The 24848-nt window shown below is 34.4% G+C and overlaps 3 protein-coding genes across 3 annotated transcripts; 2 read left to right on the forward strand and 1 right to left on the reverse strand.

The window, feature by feature from the left end:
- Window positions 1-440: 440 nt before the first annotated feature.
- On the reverse strand, window positions 441-10408 carry LOC106353237 (putative calcium-transporting ATPase 11, plasma membrane-type). The gene is made up of 7 exons (XM_048737059.1): window positions 10291-10408; window positions 5646-5959; window positions 3784-3838; window positions 1607-3687; window positions 1353-1524; window positions 979-1277; window positions 441-920 (listed from the first exon to the last, which is right to left on the reverse strand). Exons 2-7 carry the CDS (start codon window positions 5814-5816, stop codon window positions 621-623), a joined length of 3078 nt encoding a protein of 1025 aa, XP_048593016.1. The 5' UTR covers window positions 5817-5959; window positions 10291-10408; the 3' UTR covers window positions 441-620.
- Window positions 10409-16902: 6494 nt separating this feature from the next.
- Window positions 16903-18942, forward strand: LOC106353236 (agamous-like MADS-box protein AGL18). The gene is made up of 9 exons (XM_013792946.3): window positions 16903-16947; window positions 17162-17371; window positions 17666-17777; window positions 17871-17926; window positions 18013-18112; window positions 18200-18241; window positions 18337-18378; window positions 18459-18610; window positions 18715-18942. The coding sequence occupies exons 2-9, from the start codon at window positions 17190-17192 to the stop codon at window positions 18803-18805; spliced, it is 777 nt and encodes a 258-aa protein (XP_013648400.2). The 5' UTR covers window positions 16903-16947; window positions 17162-17189; the 3' UTR covers window positions 18806-18942.
- Window positions 18943-21217: 2275 nt separating this feature from the next.
- LOC106353235 lies at window positions 21218-23180 on the forward strand. Its single transcript, XM_013792945.3, has one exon. The coding sequence runs from the start codon at window positions 21641-21643 to the stop codon at window positions 23027-23029; it is 1389 nt and encodes a 462-aa protein (XP_013648399.2). The 5' UTR covers window positions 21218-21640; the 3' UTR covers window positions 23030-23180.
- Window positions 23181-24848: the final 1668 nt, after the last annotated feature.

The following is a 24848-nucleotide window of genomic DNA, read 5'->3' on the forward strand; positions in this document are numbered from 1 at the left end:
AGGTTTCAGCCGGTTTGCATAGCTATTTAAGCAGATTCATCTTCTTCTTTTTTCTAACTTTTCAGTGCTTTTGCATTGGTTATTAAGTCAGTAGTTACCATATCATTGGAGTCACTGTCCTGATACCTGGCCATCATCTTGATTGATCTTAGTGTCCACTGTCTATTTTCAACATGCATGAGTGGTGTTACGTTCTGTCTTTGGTTTATGTTCATGCATAGGTTTCTCTTGCATCTTCTTAGATTTAACAAGGCTTTGCTTAGTTGCCTTTGGCTCCAGAAGCATCAGCTGCATGGTAACATAGGTTTAAGTAGTAATGATTATCATGGTGTGACTGATCCTTCAAGAAAATTGATCCCTTGGCTTAAAGCAAATAGGTGATGAAACTCTTCATGTCTTGCTTCTGATCTCGAATGATGATTTTTTAGAGCTTTACTGAATGTTACACAACAAGCTTTTCTTTTAGAAATCAAAAAGGAAAATCAATCCAAAAAAAAAAAACTTCTGGTAACGCTTGGCGTGTTAGATTTTATACATATTTGAAATCAGATCACTAAAGTAGAAAACGAATCCGATATAGAAAATGGACGTAGCAATCGTACTAAGGAAGTTGGGTCAGATCAGGCAGAGTCAGATGGACCAGAAGGAAGCAGCTCATAGCCATCATGATGACTGTTGGACTCAACAGGTATGCATTTAAGACCAACGGCTAGAATCATGCTTATGGAACCAATCACAATGCAGAGAAGCCAATGTTGCCAGCTCAAAGGAACAGTGCTTGCAAACGCACCAAGCAACTCAACAATGATCAGTTGGAACCCAATTGTTGCAGTCATCACAGCAACAAACACCCAACTGCTGAACATTCCTTCAAACACGTTTATCTTCTCAATCTCTCGGCTGTTCACCTCGTTAAACACCTGTTTTGTGTCAGAAACACTTTTATTTATGGTTGAATGTTTGTTGTATTCATGTTACCTGACAAAAGACAAAGGAGTTGAAGATGATAGTGTTGAGAACAGCTGTTGAATCCGGACCGTTGAGGTTGAGTATTTGCTTCCCATAAAAGTTGAGAATGCCGAGGACGATTAGCTGGTAAATGCTTTGACCAATGATGTTTCTCCACATGGCTCTGGTGATGAAGCTTGCGGTTCTACCGATTGGTTGACGTTTCATTAAACCTTCGTTGGGAGGCTCGGTCGCTAGAGCCAATGCACCAAGTGTGTCCATGATCATGTTCACCCAAAGCAACTGCACCGCCGTGAGTGGTGCAGATCCTGAAAACGTGCCAAAACATTCATTGGTGGAGACTCAAACAATCATCGATGTGAGTGTGTATTGATTTTACTTACCAGTGATGCAAGCAGATACAAAGTTGATGATCAGCGCAACGACATTAACAGTAAGCTGGAACTGAACAAACTTCTGGATGTTTATATACACAGCACGTCCCCATCTCGCCACGTTCACAATCGTCGCAAAGTTGTCGTCCATTATGATCACATCAGCATTCTCTTTCGCAACCTGTGTGGGAGTTTTAAACATAAAGACAACATACAAACAAGTTTTGTGGAACATCCAAAACAAACAAAGGCTAAGAACTAACCTCAGTTCCAGCTATTCCCATGGCAAGTCCAATGTCAGACTCATGCAACGCAGGAGCATCATTGGTTCCATCTCCAGTCACCGCAACCACCTCTCCGATCTTCCTCAAGTTGTTGACTAATGTATGCTTATCCAACGGCAAAGACCGAGCCATCACCTGAATTTTGGGTAAAATAGCTCTCATCTCATGTGGAGGCAAGTTACGAAACTCTGAACCTTCTATAGCCACACCACCTGCTGTAAGAATCCCACATTCCTTCGCAATAGCTTTAGCCGTGCTTATGTTATCACCAGTGACCATACGAACAGTGATTCCAGCGTTTTGACAAGTTTGTACAGCTTCTCTAACCCCGGGACGAACCGGATCCTTGATTCCAACAACCGCAACCAACGTGTAGCCACCATCAGGAAGATCACCACTCGGAGCTTCATCAAGATCTGTGTAAACCAAGCAAAGAGTCCTCAACGCCTCCGAGGCAAACCCCTCTATGACTTCAGAGACCGCTGCAATCTTCTCTTCAGTTAGAGGAACAGATTTGCCGCTTGAATCCACAACCTTTTCACACATCTTCAGGACAATCTCAGACGCACCTTTGCAGAAGGCGCGTACCTTGCCACCGGAGTGAGATGTAAGAACAGACATCTTCTTCTTGTCTGAATTGAAAGGCTCAATCTTAAGTATCTTGTGTTCTCGCCGTTGCATCTCAACATCACCGCCTAAAAGCAAACCAAACTCTAGTATAGCTCTTTCAGTAGGTGATCCAAGAATCTGAGTCTTTCCTTCCTTATCCTTCACAACCTCAGAACCAGTGTTCTGAAATATCGCCTGTATAAGGAGATTCTTAACTTGTTCAGACAGGTTAAGCTCAAAGTTCTCCTCTCGCCTCTCCTTGATATTTTCACATATCCAAACTTTATTGACAACCATATGGTTAGTCGTTAACGTCCCGGTCTTATCAGTGCAAATGCAGGTAGAAGAGCCCATCGTCTCACAAGCAGCCAGATGCCTCACAAGCGCCCTGTCCTTCATCAACTGCTTCATAGCAAACGCTAGACTTAACGTCACAGCCAAAGGTAAACCTTCGGGTACAGCAACGACTATAATGGTCACAGCAATAGCAAAGTAGTCGAGCAGCGTCAACGCATCTTCAGAAGACCACTCACTGATCCCACCAGCAGCAGCTTTCCCTATCACGAACCTTACGCACAACACCACAAACGTCAGCACCGCAAACCCCAAACCAATCTTACCTATGATCGTAGCAACTCCGTTTAGCTTCACCTGAAGAGGAGTCTCATCCTCTCCACCTTCACTTAAAGTCTCCATCAACTTCCCCCACTCAGTCCTCATACCAACGGTTGTCACAAGCATCTTCGCAGACCCGTTTTGAACTTTGGTTCCTGAAAGAAGAAACGGTTTCTCTTTGTTGACATGTGATGGCTCACTCTCTCCGGATAAGCTTGACTCGTCAATCTCAAGATTGTATCCGGTTATGAAAACACCATCAGCTGGAACTCGATCACCAATAGATAGATGAACCACGTCACCAACAACCAAGTCATCGATGGATACCTCTTGTCTATTCCCATCTCTAGTGACTTGAATATTGATTTTCTTCTTCTCTCTATCCAAATCTCTGAACTGAAGAGACTGTCTGTAGTCGCTGACAGCAGTAACCATAACCACCAAGATTATACTCAGCAAGATTCCTGTTCCATCGTACATTCCCTTTGGGAACCCCTCTGTGGCTACTCCCACTCCTATGGATACCACAGCGCAGACCATGAGGATGATGAGAGTCACGTCTTGAAGTGCTTCCCAAACGAATGTTAAGAATGATCTGGCTGGTTTCTCAGCGTACCGATTCGCTCCGTAGATTTTTTCTCTGATGTGTAGCTCACTTGAACGAACACCTTCGGTGAGAGATACGGATAGTTTCTGAGCGATTCCTTCAGCTCCTCCGCTTTTAGTGAGGCTCCTTGTGTCGTGGTTTCGAACCATGGAAGCGAGTTCATCTGCTTCCACGTGAAATCCCGCTTGTCTGACCTCATCAGTGAGTTTATATTCACGACGTGCACCAGCTGCAAAAAAAAAATATAAAGATAGAAAAGAAAAATGTTAAATTATAAAATAAACCCACCAAATTATGCAAATGTCTGTAACTCAATAGATCATACCATCAATGAACTGAAGAGCTGCCTTTTGAACATAGAAGGCAACTCGTATCTTTTCCTGTGTTATTGACAAACAAGTAAAAGTGAGATAGTTGGTTGAAGAACACTACAACAACTAAATTGTTGATCACTACAAGAAAGAACAGAACAGACATCGAGCTTCATGGAGGACTCAATATCTGAAGGCTAAGCATCAAAACACTCAAACCACCACAAAGATTGGTTGCTTATTTCTTTTGCATTACGCTTTCTTAGACAGAGATAGGGTTATAATCTTTCAGCAACAGCATCTAAAGTCAGGATCGGTCCTAGGCAAAACCAAATGAAATTTCCGCCTCTTTCCCCAATTTTTTTTAAAGGAAAATAAAGCCACTAAATCTATTAAAAAGAAAGAATTTATTGAAATCTCAGAGCTGGCACTGTCTAAAGTGTGGTTGTGCGTAAAATTTTCAGAGATCCAACAAGATACAACCGGAGCTAACACAACTAAAAATGTCTTTGCCACTGGATGAGTCAATTTACTTTGCTTAATGGTTCAATTTGTCAGTTACAATAGTTAAACAGACTACTGTTTTGTTCAATGCTCGAGTTAAGAAAACTTAAAAAATACGTTTCCAATTTAATAGGAAACTGAAAACGACCAAGACCGAGAAGAACAAGACAAAAAGACTCGGTTTCAAAGTTATTCTTTCTTTATTTTCTCCACGCAAGTGGGACAAATAAAGATGGATGTCTGTTTCAGAACAGTATGGGATTCGCTCCTAACGAAATTTCCTACGAAACTTCCTAAAAGCTAGGGTAGGTAATTGCACATAAAGTCAAGAGAATGCAGTACCATAAAAAAGTCAAGAGCTATATGAATAATATAGACCACAGAGTCTCTTTGCTGTCAAAAAAAAAAAAAAAAAAATAGACCACAGAGTCGCACAGACCATATCTTAATGCAACGTCCAGAAAGTGAGTTTTTTTAATTTAAAGAAACGCGTAACGATGGGGACGCTGCTTAAGATCAATTGGTTGATTAAATGTGAGACACAAAAGCATGACCTAAGTTTTATGTCATTCTCCAGTTGTTGGCACATTAAATAGCAGTAGTTAACTCATCCGTTACATTTTTTATTAAAATCATAATCCCCATTTTATTTTATTTTATTGAAAAAGGCTAATTCCCGTTTTATTGGGGAATGTTCATTATTATTTTTTTTGGATCAAAGTTTATTATTCCTAAACAATATCTAGTAAACGAAGGATCTATAGAAAAGATGACTTCACTATGCAGAAAAATAAAATAATCAACAATGCCAACAAAAACAAACGGATCATCAACTGCAAATAATTCATCATGTAATAGCAATAAAAAAGCATAGAACAATTTTTATTCACTTCTAAATATTTTATAAAATAAAAATAAATGATAAAAAGAAAAAAACTCTCCTTGTATTTTTGAAACATTATGTTTATGCATTTTAAAAGCTCATTAAAATTTGATATTAACTATGCCTTCCGTTTTAGAAACCATATTTACTCTGCTGTCTATTTTAATGTTGGTTGAAAATTGGTTATGTGAAATGATATTCTGTTTAAGAATGTAAAACCTGTTAATAATCAATTTTAAAATTTATAATTTATTGTTAACTAATAAAATATGAATAAAATGTACAAAATATCTTTTTTAGAAATAATTTTTCACTGAAATCACTAACTACAATTTCCAAAAAAATTCCAGACTTAAAAAAAAACAAGAACTCCAAGACTTTATCCAGGAAAGCAAACATTCACCAGAAATCAAGATCAAAGGATGAAAATGACCAACTATATATATATATATATATCACGAGAACAGAGAGGAAAGAAAACAAACAGACCTGGATTTGACATCTCTTCTTCTCATTCTCAGCGAGCTTCTCGAGATTGCTGATCATACGGAAACGACGAGCTCGATTTTTGACGATGGAGACGGATGATCTCCATCGCTGGCGAGCCTCCAGCGACGGGTTCTTGGCCTCGACCTGAAAATCCTTGAGGAGATTAGACATTTCTTTTCTCTTATCTCTTTGCTTTTACTTTCTGAACAGAGAGAGAGAGAGAGAGAGCGCTGTTCCTAATTCTATACAGAGAATTCGTCAGAGGCGCGAAGGAAGGAGAAGAGTGAAGCCTCCTTTCCTATTCTTTAGCTATACTAGAGTTTATCTCCGCGCTTCGCGCGGATTATATATTTTGACGTTTTAATATTATACTCCCTCACTATCAAAAAGATAGATATTTTAGAGAATTTTTTTCTTGACAAAGATAGATATTTTATGTTTTCTATGAAAAAATTATAAATTTCAAGAAAATTAATTGATTTTATTGAATTACTATTGGTTAAAAAATATTAAAAATTGAAATTGCAGAAAGCGATACATTTAGTATAGTGACTTAATGTGTTTTTTTAATATGTGCGAAAACGCTAGAAAGTCTATCTTTGTGAAATGGAAAGAGTATTTGTTTTGCCAAATAATTTAAAACTGACCTTTTGAATACAATATATAATTTGATATAATTTACATGTGACAGATATAATTTTAAATGTAAACCTATTGTTTAGAAAAAAAACTACATTGTTTTACCATTTTTAATTGTTTGGCCATTTTCAAAAATATTAATATTTTTTTTACAATTTAAATGAATTTAAGATATGATTTTACTGATATATGTATATTTGTCTTACATCTATATATTATTGTTCTAATAAATTTGATGTTGGTCTTATGTGCTCTTTTGTTTTTTTAGATTTGTTGTGAGTGGTTTGATTTGATCCATGTTGTTCATAGTGTTTGAAGCGAGTAACAACTTTCATAAATTATTTATAATATTAATATGAATGTAAATTTTTTTTATCTTCACATTTTTATCTGTTTTGGGTTAATGCTAGTTATGAAATTTTTTTTTCCGATTTTGGATGCTTTATATTTGTCTTAAATTTTTCGTTTCATCTATACTATTATTTGCGAAGTAAATTTTTGGAATCGAGCTCTCAAGTTAAAAGTTATAGTGGTTAAAATAGTTTTTACCCTTAATGAATAAATAAAATATATAAATAAATTAAAAAATAAAAACAAAATTTCAATTTATTTGATTAGATAATTGATTAAAATTAATAATAGTAAGAATTATCCAAAATCTGAAAATATAATTTTAAAAGGAGATAATTTTTGTATATGTTGTATTGTTATCTGAAAAAGTTTTTTAGTGAAAAGTTAAAAACATAATTATATAACTATATATTAATCAAATAAAATTCTTAATTATCTAGTTAAAAATAGAATATTGAATTTTCCAAAATCTAAAAATATAATTAAAAAAAAGAAGATTATTTATATATAGATATATATATTGTATTGTTATCTGAAAAAATATTTTAGTAAAAAGTTAAAAAAACATAAATTATATAATTAAAAATAGAATATTAAGTTATTTTAAGATTTATTTTAGTATAATGAATATAGTGTACAAAGAACTTTTTAAAAATTTATGAATAGTTTAAACCCGCATCGCGGGCAAACACCTAGTTAACCCATATAGAGACTTATAAAAATCAACCAGAGATGATCTTTATATTAAACTATTTCTTCTATTTATTTTCTTAAAAATCAAAATTTATGATTAAATACAAATTGAATACTACGTAATAGGTGTGTTGTAAGTTTTTTTTTTTAAACTGCTGGTGTGTTGTAAGTTGGTAGATACAGAAGTTGATTATAAACATAGATGTATTTTGGATAGTGCAGACAATCCGACAATAGAATATGGTTTGGCAAATAAGACAATAAGAACTGAACAAAAGTAAGGACTCTCTCTCTCTCTCCTGCAAAGTGCAAACACAGTATACACAGCTCTTATGTTGGGCTACTATATGAGTAAAATGTGAATTGTATTGACAGAGGAAAATGCGGTTAACTTACTTGAATCCAGGTAGAAAGCTAAGGATACATGAAAACTGAATAAGTATACATAGACAATAGAGAGAACTGCAGTGATAAGCAGTTCCACTATGTGAAATAAACCTAGATACAGACTGATAAAGATTAAATTCCATGTACAAAAATGAACTACTGCTCAAGGATCTGCTGGCGAATTGAATATGTATTTGCCAGTTTATCAAATATACAATATTGTCTGCATATTCCATCACCATTCACACAGCAACACCACTGAGAAACAAACATGAGTCAACTATGTTTTATGGGTCACACAGAAACATATGGCCCAAAGAATAATACCTGCAGACTCACTTTTCTCTATTGTTTATACCTGAAACACGATTGAATCTGAATGATCGTACATCGCGGCAGCTGCAACTTCATCATGTGTGACCTTTCTATGTCAATCCTTGTGTTGTGTGCATTAAAAACGTCACAACTTTAGAATCTTAGTATCAGAAATAAAAGAAAATGGAGAATGTATAATATTTATATATACCTGTAAAGAAGCAGCCAGCCTTTACCAAATTTGACATCCACATCGTCATTCTCTTTCTTGAGATATTGTTATCAGACCATCAAATCAACCCTAAAAAGTAAATTTGAAGAGTTAGTTTTGGCACACAAATCTACCGTGACCATCAACCCCAAGTTTCTTTTAAAGCAGTTTTGAAGTCATTACCTTTTCCATTAGTCCATAGGAAACCTTGTCTGGTTCAACAACTTCACCTTGGTCAATATTTTTTTAGCTACTTTGTATGCCTGCATTGCAGTTTTTTAACCATCAACATCTTCTCTCGACCATTGTGTTATAAAATTCCATCTAAAGAAACATAATAACAATGACTTCCAATCTAAGACACATTATACTAATTAAGCATACCTCTCTCTCATGAACGTTGAATTGATGCTGAATTTGATTTTACCAATAAAATGTCTTCACTCGTCAATCCAAATATGTTATTTTTCTTCATGTGCCCTGCAATATCTTCTACGCTACTTTCATCTCCCTCTACCCATTTTATGCAAAAAAAATCCCAAACCTTGGGAGACTCAGGAGAAGGAAAAACAAAGTCACTCTCACTTTAGCCGCGTACAAATGCATTAGCTGAAATTTAACATCTGCAGTACCTGAAACATTTTCTGAGGGAGTTTTTTTTATATTGTGAGCCACTTAAAATATACTCCTCCCTGAAGAAGTAGGAAGCCAATCCATAAGAAAAATAATGTAGAAAAATATTTTCAGACAGGAAAATAAGTCAATATGATTGATAGAATGCACGTTCAAGCATAGAAAGCCATGAAACATAACACAACATATACAAAGTAAATCAAAGCTGGAATAATTCAATTTTGCAGTAAGATAATTAGACCATCAAAGTGTGATCGTAGATTCAGGGACCTAGAAGATAAAAGTGGAAAGTGCCATTCAATCTTTCCTGTCAAAGGGGGACAAAGTGACACCAAACAGTTTCACAGGAATACATATCACTATATATATTAGCCATCTATTCACAATCACTTAATCTTTGTAATTCTATTGTTTCACTTGTAGTTAAACGAATAAGATATTTATTTTTTTTAAAAAAAGCTTACTTAGAACATGTAAGGTAGTGCAAAATTCTAGATTGAGGATTAAAACAAAGCAACACCAAATTAGAGGTGTATCTTTTGGTGTTGAGTCTATCTGATAAGCTCACAGAGAATTTGTGAATCGTCCGTAAGTGGATAAAGAAACCAGGAGTATGAGACAAACTAAAACTCAAGAGAGGGAGAGATAAAGCTTACTTTCAAAGTACATAACGTGAGTCCAACAGGCATCTATTAGGCGAGTGGCAGCCCCTTGATACCTTAAGCTTCCTCCAAAATTATCCTCTTCCAATTCCACACTATAGATTGTGGTCATCTCCATCGTTTAAAATATTATTGCTCAGAGGTACAATCACGCTCACACCACACCAATTAATCAGAGGGATTGAATCGTTACGACAGTGGAACAAATCTTAACAAACAGAAATCTAGCACTTTAGGAAGTCGATTTCATATCGTATGGGTAAGTGGAATTGAGTCGTAAAAAAATGAATATGAGGAAGTCAATCTCATACCTGCTCATCGATCAGAAGGAGCTCTACGGTGATTAGTGGTTTCAGTTGATCTTACTGCTAGGTTTCGATTTTGATAGGATTTAGGTTTAGACGAAGCCATTTATATAGGAGGAGGATGAACGTAAGGTGGAACGAAACCAGCCAGAAGGTATAAAAAGAACATTGATTTTTTTTTTTGGACAAAAAAAGAACATTGATTAAGAGGGGGTTACAGAGATAGAAGATATAGTGGATTAGTCGATCACAGAGAATTGAGAAGTTGAATTGTAATTGTCGGGCTCCACATGGCCATGTTAATTTTGTTGGAAACCACATAGAGGCCCAGTTTCTGTAGACAATGCTGTTCTGACGTGTCGAAGCAAATAAATCTTATTGGCCTGAATAAAAAATCCTACGTGGCACGCTCGTTGCTCTCCTTATTCGGCTTTTAGTAGTGTTAGATCTCTCTCTCTCTAGCAACGTGGGAGTTTGTTGCATTTTTATAAGTCTCCCGGTCGGGCCGCCTTTTTGTGTCCACTGGTTTGGTTTTTTTTTTTTTTTGACGCGATCCAACCTTAAAGAAAAAACCTTGCGTCCTCTTTTCTTTAGTGGGCTTCGTATGTTTCTTTTGACCCAAAAAAAAAAAACATTCGCCCTTTTACAAATACATTAAGTTTTATTTATCAACTCTACTCGTACTCGGGAATCCAAATTTTATACAAAATCGGTTAACCGGTAAAACGTCTACTTCTTAAGTTGCAAAATGCATAAGCTTAATCTACTACTAGATCTAAACAAATAGAAAAGGGAAACGGACATGGAAAAAACACGGGGAAGTAGTTTCCTTCTCCAGTGAACACAACAGCAACAAAGTGTCCAAAACCAGCATTCGCTGTGTCGCCAGTTACCATTAGATTAGCCCGCCCACAAAATTGTCCTGTAGTCACAAACGTTGGATCTAATCGAAGACCAACACTAAAAACCTAAACATCGGGCATGCCTGGAGCATAGACAAAGGAACCGGCCGTTTAGGGCATCCTGATTTTATACAAAAATATTAGTTGTTTGTAGGGCATTATAAAAAAAATTCTATGAAGAATGAGAGCATAAATTTGTATTTGAGTGTATTGACATTACATGTTTAAAAAAAAAAGTTAGACCGGCCCTGAGTCACCGGGAACTGCTCGAGACTCCACCGCCACAGGGGTCTGAGATACCGCATGCAACGTCTCACTCAAATGACGAAGAGAAGCGATGGACCGGAGAGAAGCAAACCTCTGGAAATCGCCATCTCAAAAGGTAAACCCGGTGACACTATCACCATTTTCAACAATCGAACAAGCTTCGCTACGATGACTAACACACAATCTCCAGTGAGCTTTCATGTCGTCCTCGTAACAAAGAGCATCTCTTCGACTGACGAGCCACCAGAGCTAAAAAGGTAACCTCCACGCCAGAGGTCACGCGATCTGCAAGGAGGAGAGATGAGGCACTTTCAATTAACATCGGACGACGCCTAATCCGTCTAAGTAGCTCAGGTTCGGGGTGTGGGAGACGTCAAAGGCTTGCGACGAGCTCGCCATGGTCCACGCCTCCACCCAAGCAAGCGAAGATTCAGTTCTTTGGGAGAGGCACGTCAGATTCAATCGTCTCTCAAAGGCTGTAAAATCGAGAGCTTATATACATTCTTTTTTATTATTATCAAGTTGATTAATGTTTTACTATATACTGTAATTAATTTTCATATCTTTAAATATCATTTCCATATTAATATGTGTTCTCTTCATTTTCATGCAAATTTCACAAGAAACTTATAACATGTATAGAAAATGTAATATTAAATAAAACTATGAAGCTATTGGATATTGGTAGCTCAATCAATTTTTTTTTCTTTTTGTTTGGCATAATGGTAGCTCAATCAATTCAACTCGAAACGTTTTGGTAGAAAGCCAAATTGTGAATTCAAAATCAAGTGGTTCAAAATAAAACTGAATATATTCTGATCTCTAATCTATGGATATTATTTTACAACCTTTTGATTAATAGTAAACACAAATACACGTTAAGTAAAGTAAATGGATTATAGCTTTGAAGGAGGTGCGTGGACATTATAGCAGATGCATCCAACTTGCTCTGCTTTTAAAAAATCGTCGTCAGTTTATGAGGCTGCGCTGCTTTGGCCTGCATCTACCACCTTTTCAGTTCTTTTTTTTTTACTGCTCCACCTTTCCAGTTCTTAAACCTTTAAAATTATTAAACCTTCCGCACCAAAAATATTAAATACCTTTTGTTTCTTTGTACGAAGACCCATACAAATAAATTGACTACTTGCTACAATCAAACAAATACGAGGCTTTTAATCTATTGTTAAGTTTTCGGATAGAGACTCGGAACAATCGAAAGCTTAGAATCTAGCATTCTGTACAAATGCGTTTAAACTCAAATTTGGCGCCTTTAAAGAATCCATATAAAACGAATAGATCTAACGTGAGACATGAATGAAAAGCGTAGGTCCAGTCTGAAAAAGGCATTAATATTAATAATGGTAGTGCTTCATATCTGACCACTAGCTCGCCACCCATGCAGCCATGCTTGACCCAGTTTCTCCAAACTAGCAAGACTTCTTTTACAACCAAACATAATACCATAACAGTTTCAAGTCTACATTTAACCCAAAATATAGTAACAATGTCTTTAAACTATACTTATTATATATATAATATGATACAATACAAAGAGTACCCCTGCTCAGAAACAAAACCTCTCCCCATTATTCATATCCACCTATGCGAATCTTTCATAATATGTTTTTGTTAGTCTTTGAGTAAATTAATAATCAGTACAGACGACATTTGACACAATCAAGAAGCACAATATTGAGAATACTATAACAATTTTATTACATTAAGAAGTAAGAATTATATTATCATGATAGTCAGAACCATGCTTACAGCTTAATGAAAAAGGCATTTGCCTAGGGTCCCCAAATTTTTAAAAAATTTAAGAGTTCCTAATTACAAAAAAAAAAAATTACATAGTAGTTAATGTGTTCTTTTAGTTATATTTTTAATATTATTTAATTCTAAATTCGTCTTTTGTTTTAAAAAACTAATTTATGATCAATTTTATTATATTTTATGTAAAACTATAAAGATTCTACTTCTAGTTAACTGTAAATATTTGATCTATATTTTTCATCTTTGTATATGTTATGAGTTAGATTTATTTTATATATTTATCGAATTTGATTAACAAATTATAATATTTTGAATATATAGTTTATTGTATTTATATATTCTTGTTCCATGATCCGATCTCTTTCCTGGAAACTGGTATATACAAGAGTGTGACACTTCTAGTGAGAATCTCCTTATTAACAACTAGTACCAAAACTACGTTTAAAAAAAAACTATATATATACCAAAACCAGTGTTTTTAAAACCGAACCGATCCAGTGGTCGGACCAAATTCTACCATAAACCGGTCATATAGCCGGATTGGATTTAATAACTAGTTCGACCATGAACCGGTCAAATAGTCGGATTATATCTTAAAGTTATTGAACTTAATACAAATTATCAAAAATCTATAAACCAACTATTTGAACAAAAAATAGTTTATATTAATAATATTTTATATTTGGTATTTTTTATTTTTTATTTATTTATCATTATTTACTAACTTTAGTTTTAAATTTCTATATCTAAAAAATATTGAACTAGATTATTGAATCAAATTTGACCTGATTAAACCATATTGAACTGCGATCCAAATTAATATCCGGTTCAGTTTTATTGTCTGGTTTTAAGAACATTGACCAAAACTTTTAAGGCATGTAGTACTAGTATTTGTAAGTGTGATGAATATTTCCTGGCTTTCACCAGCAATTCATACTATTACATCAAAATGGGTCTAAAGGCCCAAATATTCGCTGTTCTAGACTCAAACACCAAGAGCATTGCTTGCTCTTTTCATCTTTTACTTTTTTAACGGTGCATACAAATTAAAATTACCGAGATTCGCTGCAAAAGTGCAAATAGATTTTAGACTTTTTCTTTAAAACATGCAAATAGAGTTTAGATAGACATCAATCTTTGTTGACAAAAATATGTACAACAATACTCTATGTTTCTATCTATGAAAGATTTACTTCATATGTATAGAAGAATATTGTGTTATCGTCTTATGTGTCCTTTTATGACTATCCTCGAGTTTTATTATTTTCTCAAAACGTATTTTTTTGTGTGTTTTAACATATTTTATCTTAAGCTTGACAAAATAAAGTAAAAGACTTTGCATGTAATTATGACAAGTGGTTGATTCTCTTATTTGATAGATTACTAAAATAGTGGATATTTTAAAGAAGCAGAAAATAGTACTTTCCATTTTATTTTGGTTATACACACGGGAGGAAAGGATGCATATTGAGTTTTTGTACCATCAGTTTTGTAGTGCCATCCTTTTTGAAGTGGTATGAGTACTTTTATTTTATTTATTAAATTTTTTGCTTGAATTGTATGTGCAAGTATATGAATAAATAAATTGTTATTTCTTGTTATCACATTTAAATTTAGTTTTAAATAGTGTTATTTACAAATCTAACCAGCCAGCGATTTATTACTTGCCAATATTAGTGCTTTCCTAATATTTGGATAATTCAGAAATACAACGTACATTATTCTCTATATATTTTCGGTTACGATAGTAAGTCATCTTAAAAGGGAAATCTTCTTTTCCTAAATATAACAAATTCTGTTTGGGTGGGGGGGAAGTAATTCCTCTTTCTGAGATTTTACTATCTATTAAGCCACATCTACTGAATTAAAAGTACAACTAGATTTTGATCCGCGATTCGAAAGAGCGGGTATTTTTTTGTTGATCTTTTTGACAAAATTTTCTTGAATTTAGTTCTTATTAAATAAATAATTTTTAAGTTGTTTTATCAAAATATTTGAGTTTGAAGCACCATTTTTATATCCAATCCCGACTCATGGTCGCAACTCGACAACCCAGAATATAATCCAGTTCACATTTATAAAAAATATGATAAATCTAATAACAATCCAAAAATTTGCTATTAACCTGTAATACGATACCGATTGATCTCATATAAACTCAAAAAAAACATGATAAAACTTTTTGATTAAATTTTTCATATATTTAGAAAACTAAAATTGAATAAAATTTTATTATATCATTCGAAAAAATGTTAACAGAAAAAAAAATTGTTGATATAACAGTATTAGTTTATTTTTGTTCTAAATAACTTAGTATAAGTTTATGTTTTCAGTTTTAGGTTTAAAAGTTAATTTTATAATATTTTTTCTTTAATTATTTATTATGTTAATTTTTAGGTAAAATTTTAATTTGGTTTTACGGAATATTCAAAAAAAATGTTAATTTTTAGGTAAAATTTTTAGGTGTAAAAGTTAATTTTATAATATTTTTTCTTTAATAATTTTTTATGTTAATTTTTAGGTAAAATTTTTATTTGGTTTTACGGAATATTCAAAAAAAAAATTATGATGGATGAAAATTAAAATAAATGATATTCAAATATGTATATGATATATGGTTTACAATATAGTGTTTTATAGCCCTGCGACTTTGCCCCGAACCGAACCAGCCGAACCGAACCGACATTTTTGGTTTTCGGTTCGGTTATGTTTTTGAAATCGGTTTGGTTCGGTACGATTTTAAAAAATAATTCGGTTTTCGGTTCGGTTCGGTTTTTGATTTTTTTTTTTTTGGAAAAACCAAAAATAACCGAAAATCCGAACCGAAATTAACCGAAATAACCAAAAATAACCGAATTTAACCAAAAAATCCGAACGTTTTTAAAAACCTATACCGAATTTACCCGAAAATCATAAAAATTGGTTATTTTTGGAAATTTAGGTGAAAACCGAAAATAACCGAAAACCGAACCAAACCGAACCAAAATTTAATTCGGTTACTTTTGGAAATAGTTTTTAAAATTTCGGTTAACCGAAAACTGACGGTTCGGTTCGGTTCGGTTTCAGAAAACCAAAGTCGCAGGCTTAGTATTTTAGTTTATATTAGATTTTTTGTTATATTGAATATATGCATAATATTTGAATGATTTATTTTGAATATTGATACATAAGTTTTTTAAAAATAATTAGATGTTATTTTGTTTGTTAATCTATACCCTTTTATTTCTTTTAGTTCTGAATGATTTTGAATTACAGAAAAAACATAGATAAGTCGTTAATTAGTATAAAAATTTTAGTGCATTTTTAGTATGTTTACTTAGTCCACGTTTAGAATAAATATTTATTCTATGTGATTTGATTCAAAATTTGAAATGAATAAATATTAAATAACCGCTCTTGTATTTGGTAAAATACCATACTGACCTATTATTGTGGGGTAAAGTATAATTAATTTGGTCGATTTTATTGTTAGCTTAAATGTAGGTAAATCCCAAAAACTAAAAGAATATTCTGCTATTAATGAATGTTTTATTCTCTGTTAATATTATTGATACTATATAAAAGAAGACATGTTAAATTTCTAACAAATAAGTCCAGCAACCTTTTGTAAGTAGATTTTTCAAGACCGTTTCCCTTTTGATAGAATAGATAAAACAATCTTATTAATTAATACCATTTTAAATTATATAAGGGTAAAGGATGAATTACTATTGCCTAATATTTTTCATTATATTTGGCATAGAAAACATCTAAATCTAATATGAGTGTTGAATATAAATTAAATTTGTCGCCAAAATAAATAAATAAAATTTTGTTACTTCAATAAAAAAATATTCGTACGCTGTATTGAATTTTCAGTTGACTATATGTTTACAACAGTTGATCAAATATTTTTAAAGATATACACATTATTTTGTATTAAACTATACCGTGATACACGGTCAGCTTTTTTCGAAAATAGAAATTACTTTCTTTGTAAACCTATAAAATTTTAAAGATTAAGTTTTAGAACCGTCATTAAAGCATGAAGTAAAGCAGATCAGAAAAGAAAACCCTAGATATTAGATTTCTATATATATATATAACCAAAAAGAAAGAAAAGAGAAAGCAATTTACAGTAGGAGGAGGGAAGACGAACGAAACAAAGGCGTTATAAAAGGGAAAGTAAGTTCCTAAAAGAAGAAAACAGCCACTCACACGAAAGCAAAGCAAACCAAATATGGAAAATTGCTACTTATAGTAACTCCCATCTTTTTATGCAATACCCTAATTCTAGCCTCCTCCTTTCCTAAAGAAAACCCATTCCTATATATACACAAAATCTATAAATATATATATATAGATGTACAAAGCCTTACTACTTCTTCCTCTGTTTTAGATTTTTACAGAGCAGAACAGATTGAAAGATGGGGAGAGGAAGGATTGAGATTAAGAAGATTGAGAATGTGAACAGTCGTCAAGTCACTTTCTCCAAAAGACGTAACGGGTTGATGAAGAAGGCCAAAGAGCTTTCGATCCTCTGCGACGCGGAGGTTGCTCTCATCATCTTCTCCAGCACCGGCAAGGTTTACGATTTCTCCAGCGGCTGGTAAAAAAAAAGATTCTTTTTTTTCTGTGTTCATTTGAGATTAGCAAAGTATGTTACTTTCTAGGTTTTGAGATTGCAAACAGAGCAAAGTACTTGTTCTGTCTTTTGGTTTGAGGACTTATCCTTGTAGAAATCGAGATTGTGTCTCTGTTATGACTCTTAAGATTAGTAGACCATAGAAGAGTCTATTTTGTTTTGAGAAGTCTTATTGTGATTTTGGTGGTTATGGTGAAAGCAACTAGTGGCTTTAGCTAATGAAGTGCATGTGTTTTTTTCTTTCAAAATGTGTTGAAGTATGGAGCAAACTCTTTCTAGATATGGATGCAATGCTGAAACGGCTGATCATAAACAAAGAGAAGAACAACAGCTTTTACTTTGTTCTTCTTCACATGAAAATGGTGCTGTGGTATGTGTGTATATCTCTATAAGCAGTAAGCAGTGGTCCTCTCTACCACAAGCTTTTGTATCCCTTTTTCTTACGTGGGTTCCGTTGTTGCAGTTTCAAAAAGATGAGTCTACGAAGAGCGAGCTTGAGAGACTACAGCTTGCTATTGAGTATGTATCTCTCTGGTTAAAATTGTGTGTAAGTTTTTTTTTATTGTTCATTTTGGTTCATCTTTTGTATTTGTTCATGAGAGCAGGAGACTGAAGGGTAAGGAGCTTGAGGGTATGAGTTTCTCGGATCTTATTTCTCTTGAAAATCAGTTGAATGATAGCTTGCACAGTGTCAAGAATCAAAAGGTGAAGACAATAAAACAAGTTTTACTCACAAGATTGAAATACATCTGTGAATCATCTCTTGACTTACAAAGTTTTGTTTTGATTTAGACACAACTCTTGCTTAACCAGGTAGAAAGATCCAGGTTACAGGTAAGAACAAGGCTTACTCAAACTGTTATCATTGATTCTTTACACAATGTTAAAACCTCACCATATTTTTTGTTTATTTTGGTTGTAATCATTAGGAGAAAAGAGCATTGGAAGAGAACCAACTCTTGCGCAAACAGGTAAATATTTGTTATACCCTTACATTAGCTTACTATGGTCTTCCCTTGTATACTACATTTAAATAAAATTTTACCCCCAGGTAGAGATGTTGGGGAGAGGTTCTTCAGGACCAAAAGGGTTGAGTGAAATACCTCAATTCTCTAGCCCACAAGCAGAGCACGAGAGCTCTTCATCAGATGATGACGATAATGACAATGAGGACCACCATTCTGACACTTCCTTGCAGCTGGGGTAAGTTGCTAACAAAAGCCTTACCTTCTCTGTTTCAAGCTTTTTCTGGTTTGTTGACATCTCTGAGAACTAAAAAAAATAACTTGTGGTTTTGTCTTTATTAGGTTGTCATGGTCGGGATATTGTAGAAAGATAAAGAAGCCTAAGATCGAATCTCCCTGCGATAACTCTGGAAGTCAAGTGGCTTCTGGTTGATGGAATCAGTGATTGTTCTCTTAAGTATGGTGTTTAGTAAAGAGGTTTTATTGTGTATTCTCCTTGTTTCTGGCTGTTCTTTTGGTTTTACCTGGTATCAAATTAGAGTTTGCTTTATGTTTTAGGTGAACCATTTACCTTGAAACAAAAAGGGTTACCTTGAATCAAAAAGGGTTTGATTGATCAAATTTCAAATAACATTAGTTTTTAGTTCCCAACACGTACAGCACTACACACCGTACATGTCATAAATTTACATTTTCTAAAATAAAATTGAGATTCCGAACACATCACCATCTCGATTTAAAGATGGGACAGTTAATAAGCAGAACAACAATTCAAAACATCTTAATCCAAGTCTTTGCTTCTGGCTTAAGTAATCACCAATGAAATATATGAAGAAGCCCAATCTGATGTCATATGAAGCCTTTTAGCCCGTCTTGCCTTTCTTTCAAAGCCCACCCCAATATCTCTGGGCTATATTATATATGGGTTGTAATGTGTTTTTATGTTTGTAGGTTCAAGGCGGCGGCTCCTAAACGCCAATTCGGTTCTATCCAAAAATATTTTCTTAAAACCCAATATATATGATTCAAATTGGTTTAAACTGTTCTTAATCAGTTAAAGTCAGTTTAAATCGATCTAAATTAGTCTAAATATGTTAAATTAAGCAATAATATTAGTATAAATTTACAAATTTGTTTAATATCCTTTGTTTGTATATCAAATTTGATGATTCACAATAATTCTATAACTAAACTCAAAAACTAAACTATTTTATGTAAATATAAAATATGTATAAAATAAATTACTAATGTGTTATCGCCTAGGCCCTGAATAATTCGATTAGTCGCTAGTTTCTACGGAGCGTCTAGTTACGTTTAGTTACAACCTGTAGATTTAAGTTTAAATGTGTCATGACCACCGACAAATCGAAGACGTTGCCGACGGCTGGTTTGATGGTGTAGAAACAGTTCTAGACAGGCTGCTCAATCATACACATGCAATAAATAAAATTATAGAAAATTCTGACCGATATTTTCACCAGAGAGTTTGACAAAGCGGCAAAAAGTACAAGTTGCTTTTATCCTGTCAGTAAGTACAAGTTGTGATCACCAGTTTTTTTCTCTTCATAGACAATACAATTTGTTTACATGAAAGCGGTAGTTCAGGATTTTCAGAAATCTTCTCAGTCACATACTTCTTACGTTCCATATAGATTAAACTTTTGTATTTTTAGTGGCTAATCTCTGTGAAAGTTATTGATAGAGACTGCTTTGACTTATTGAACTACAATTGGACTCGGAGCTATTATTATGACTAGAGTATTTTGTTTTGGCTCGTTTGATTGAATAATTGTTAGTTTGTTTTGTAGTGAATCCAAGATTATACAAACATTTTCGAAAATGAAATGGTAATGACTAGTCGACACAAAATCTGGTAATGAGTCCGAATGTCGAAATATATTTCCTTTATAATGAAGCATAAGTCCCTACCCAAATCGGGAAATCTGCATAAGAAGATAAGCCACGTGTGAAGGAGCTTCATCATTCAATAGAGATCCATCGTCAACATTCAACACACACACACTTGTTCTTACGGGCTCCCAAACAAAACTCATATCACATTTGAACTTTTTTTTATACAGTTAGCCCCAGTTATATTCATTACGACCCTTCCCTCATGTCTCTACCGTCTGATCACGGATTCTAGCTGTAATCAAGGGGGCAGGTTTAATGAACTGGGCCTTTGACTAGTGTACTAAACTGCCTTTCATCATGTAGCTGACATTTCTTCTTATATTTTGGCACAGTTGGCCTATAAAAGAAAGATTATAATCCATAATAACAGTTTTACAATTCATTGGCCTAGTTTGTTTTAATCTTACGAGGAGGATGGAGATGGTAGATTGAGATTTGCTTAGAGTTCAATCGGTTTTCATTACTCACTATTCAATAGTTGCCTTCAACTAAGTTTTTGGCTTCAATTTCTAAATGTATTATAAGTTTATAACTGTCTAATTTTCAAATTAAACAATTTTCCGTTTCTCATAAAGATGTATATTTTAGAAAAATATTTCAAGAAGATACATTTTTATATTTTCAGTAAAATCAACTAATAATACTTAGTTATAAACTTAAAATTTTCTATTTATTAACTTTTTACTAGTTTAGAATCATGAGAAATAAATAACCACAAAAATTAAACATTCAATATTACAATTTAATATAATTTATTAACATGTGTAAAAAATCTAAAACATGCATCATTCTGGACAGTCAAGATAAACTATCTAAGCTTCTCTAAACTTCCAGTGTTTCGCATAAAATAAGAAGTGTCAAACTTTGTGTGTGTTTATTGTGAATATTAGGCACACCCTTTTATAACGTGTTAATTAAATTGATAATACATAATCAGAGACTAGACTACCCTTCCTTTTTAAAGGCTCGATACAATTCACTAAAGACATCTCTCTCTCATGATTCATGAAGATTGAGTTATTTTTAGTAAAACATGTGATCGTATTCATAGCTAATAAAAGGCTACATAAATATATAAATGTAGTCAGTGTCTAATTATTTATTACCTAAATATTAAATTTAAAATTCGGGCGCCCATATCAGGTTAATTAACATCTCCTGATTATCCTACCCACATCTTTGTTTGTTTCAGAAACAAGTATCCGACCCGGTATGACCCGACTCGACCATCCTTTTCTTTCTGCCAACAAAATCATAAATAATTTCGATGCGAAATATTAGAAGGCAAATATCGAGAAGAAAGCGAGTGCTCTTCTCAGCCTCAGCCTCTTGTCACCACTAACTCCGAGAGAGAATGGGTTTGATATCATCAGTGAGAGAGACGAAGAACACTAATAGTAACGGAAGAGGAATGGGTTTCCTCTTAATCTTCTTCCCAGACCACAACGACGTCTCTCCTTCTTCTTCTTCTTCGTCTCCGGCGAAGACTCTCTTCCGCTCAAGATCTTCCCGTCTTCTCCTCTCCAAAGCTCAATCTACCATCTCCATCTGCATCCTCCTCCTCTTCCTCACCTTGTTCCTCTTCACTCTCTCCACCTTCGAACCTTCTTCCTCCGTCTTCCCCGCCGTTTCTCCCCGTTCACACCGTCGTTTTCTCCTCGCTCGCACCGTCCCCGTCGCTAAAACTCGACCTCTCGCCCTACAGAGGATGGGCACTCTGTTTCTGAGAGGAACCAAGTGCATGCACGCTTTGGTCGTCGCTCATGTCGCTTCCGACACGACTGAGGAAGATCTCCGCCTCTTCATGCGCTTGCTTCACCGTTCCGGTGTCACTTCCCGATCCGACGTCGTTTTACTCTTCAACTCCCCTTCTTCCGTTACTAGACTCACCAATATGATAGAGGAAGAGAACGACTCGTTCTTGAAACTCGTCGACGTTCACCGAAACTCAAACTCCTCTAACCAAAACGGCTCCGTTTTGGGATTCAGTCTCACCCGTTTCATGAAGAAGCAATCCAAGAAGGATACGTCTGAGCCTATCTGGGGAAACAAGAGCCACCGAGTCAACGATTCAGCACTGAACGAGACGACCGAGTCGTTGACTCACGGTTCTGTGGTGGGCTTCGACGTGGCCGAGTTGGACCCGGAGAACTCGCTGTCTGGGTTTATTGAGCACGTGCCGATTAGCTTGAGGAGATGGGCGTGTTACCCAATGCTGCTCGGACGAGTCAGACGCAACTTCAAGCACGTGATGCTCGTTGACGCAAAGACCTCACTGTTCGTCGGTGACCCGTTTACCCGGATACGTAACCGGAGCCCCGAGTCAATTCTCTTCTTCTCCAAACACAGTAACAAGAAATTTTCCGACATTAACCCGGCGGTTTTGATCGGTGGAGCGAAGGGTATCAGGAGGTTATCGACCGCAATGCACACGGAGATCGTGAGAGCGGCAATGCAGCAGCAGCAACACAAGAGAAAGAGCTTTGTGTCGGAATCTGTCGTGCTGAGTCAACTCGTTGGGAATGTTCATATGACGAAGAACATTGAAGTCATTGGTCCGAGTGAGTCAATAGTGGAAGCGAGTTCGGTGGCTGAGTTAAGGACAAGAAACTCGGCGGCTGCGTCCATAAAGAGTCATGATATAATACAACGTGGTAATAGTAATCATCTTGATATTATGGCGATTATTATGAAACGTATTTGTTCCTATGAGTTAGATTCTTCTGTCTATAGTTACTGTTAGCATTGTTGTTATTTTTGGAAACAAAAAGAGGAAAAATATACAAATAAAATTAGGGAATATTTTCGTTTTTTTTGTTTTTATCTAGTTTTTTGTACACATTTGACATTTGTTGTGTTCTTAGATTTTTTATTTTACTTTCCAGATTTATTTATGTCCACGTTCTACATTCATTATTGGTTTTTTTGGTCCTCTTCAGAAAATCATAGAAACAGGAAATAAGAGTATTTTGCATTTTTATATTAAAAATGTCGTAGTGCACCATTTTTATTTCTTAAATTAGGATACTACTATTATGTTACAAAAAAGAATTAGGATATATGTTCAATAATTTTTTTTTGTCGAGGATATATTCATACCTTTTGTATGAATATTACGCTCCTATAACAAAACACTTGCGACTTATGAAAGGGTATCACAGATTCACAGCTGACAAAAAAAAAATGATAGGTATCACATTGTGATTTTATTAATGTTTTTCTTCCTAGTTATAAAAGACACACTTCGCATGTGTTTATTTGGTCTTTTGAGCTGGTTAAAGTCAATTTGTCCACCACTTCCCTTTATTCAATTATTGAAACTATTGTCTTAACAAAATAATAATGCCTTCACGAGATTCATCGTTGGAATCGGATTCTCTTAATCTTGCCAATTATCATCCAAAGCCTCAAAGTGGACATAAACACAACAAGAAATGCTCATCATCTAATCACTTAATTCGGTTGAAATAAAAAGTGGGGTTATTTCAAGGAGTATCAACTTAACTCTATAGTCTACACACAGTGACTTCATTTATAAGCAAATAATCGCATTTATTTAAATAAATATGCATTGCACTGTTTTTTTTTTTGGTATCAAACATATACAGACTCAGTTAAGATTTTGCAAACTAAACTGGTAATTTTGCATTTATATGAATGATGAGACAATTGTTTTCTGGCACTTTACGCAAGACTATCCGTTCGTAGTAGATAGATGATTTTTGAGTGGTTAAAACTTCATTTTAGGATTTTGATGTCTTCCATATAAGTAGTAAAGGCAGGTCATTCATCTGGTGCTGAAACTATCTTCATCAATTGAGAGCAATTCGTTGCAAATGTGACATGATACTGATGTAAGTTCTTTAATACATTTCATTGCCCATATGAGCTTTTATCTCATAGTGTAAGGGTGAGAGAGTTGGTCTCTTATTCCTTGCACCCATCAGTCCATCAAAGCTTTATAATGTACTATATTAGCCATGTCCCGAGAAATTATCTTTACCTTTCTATGATCCATCTGTAAAACATCAACTATCCAGAATTGAAGGTAAACTTGCCCTTTCCATCTTCCTAGATTGGGTAATCCTTTGTGTGAGTGATGCATGTGCCTCGACCCAAAGTAATGATTCACTCTTGGAGTATCTTTGGGACCTAAATCTATATTACTAAAAACCTTGTTGTTTCGTCCTTTCCAGATATACTATAAAATTCATGCAAATTGATAGTATATGGGTTCGATGGGATCTTGGAGAAAGGTCAAACTTGAACTGCCGAAGAACATTAAAAAACACGTGGTTGATTGATTCTTCATTAGCTCGACATCTTGCACATTGAGTATCACCTGGTATACCTCTTGCACTCAAACTTTTCTTAACCGATATACAACCCGACACTAATTTCCATACAAAAATGTTTTATTTTCGTTAGGCATTGAATTTTCTAGGAGTAACCCTTTAAAGGATTGAACGTCGGTCCATATACCGACAATATTTGTTCTCTGTCTAGATATACTCTTTCCACTTGATATCCAGTTTCGCTGTATATTTTTCATTGTTAGTGAA

The sequence above is a fragment of the Brassica napus genome, chromosome A7 (genome assembly GCF_020379485.1).
Source record: "Brassica napus cultivar Da-Ae chromosome A7, Da-Ae, whole genome shotgun sequence".
NCBI classification, from domain to species: Eukaryota; Viridiplantae; Streptophyta; class Magnoliopsida; order Brassicales; family Brassicaceae; genus Brassica; species Brassica napus.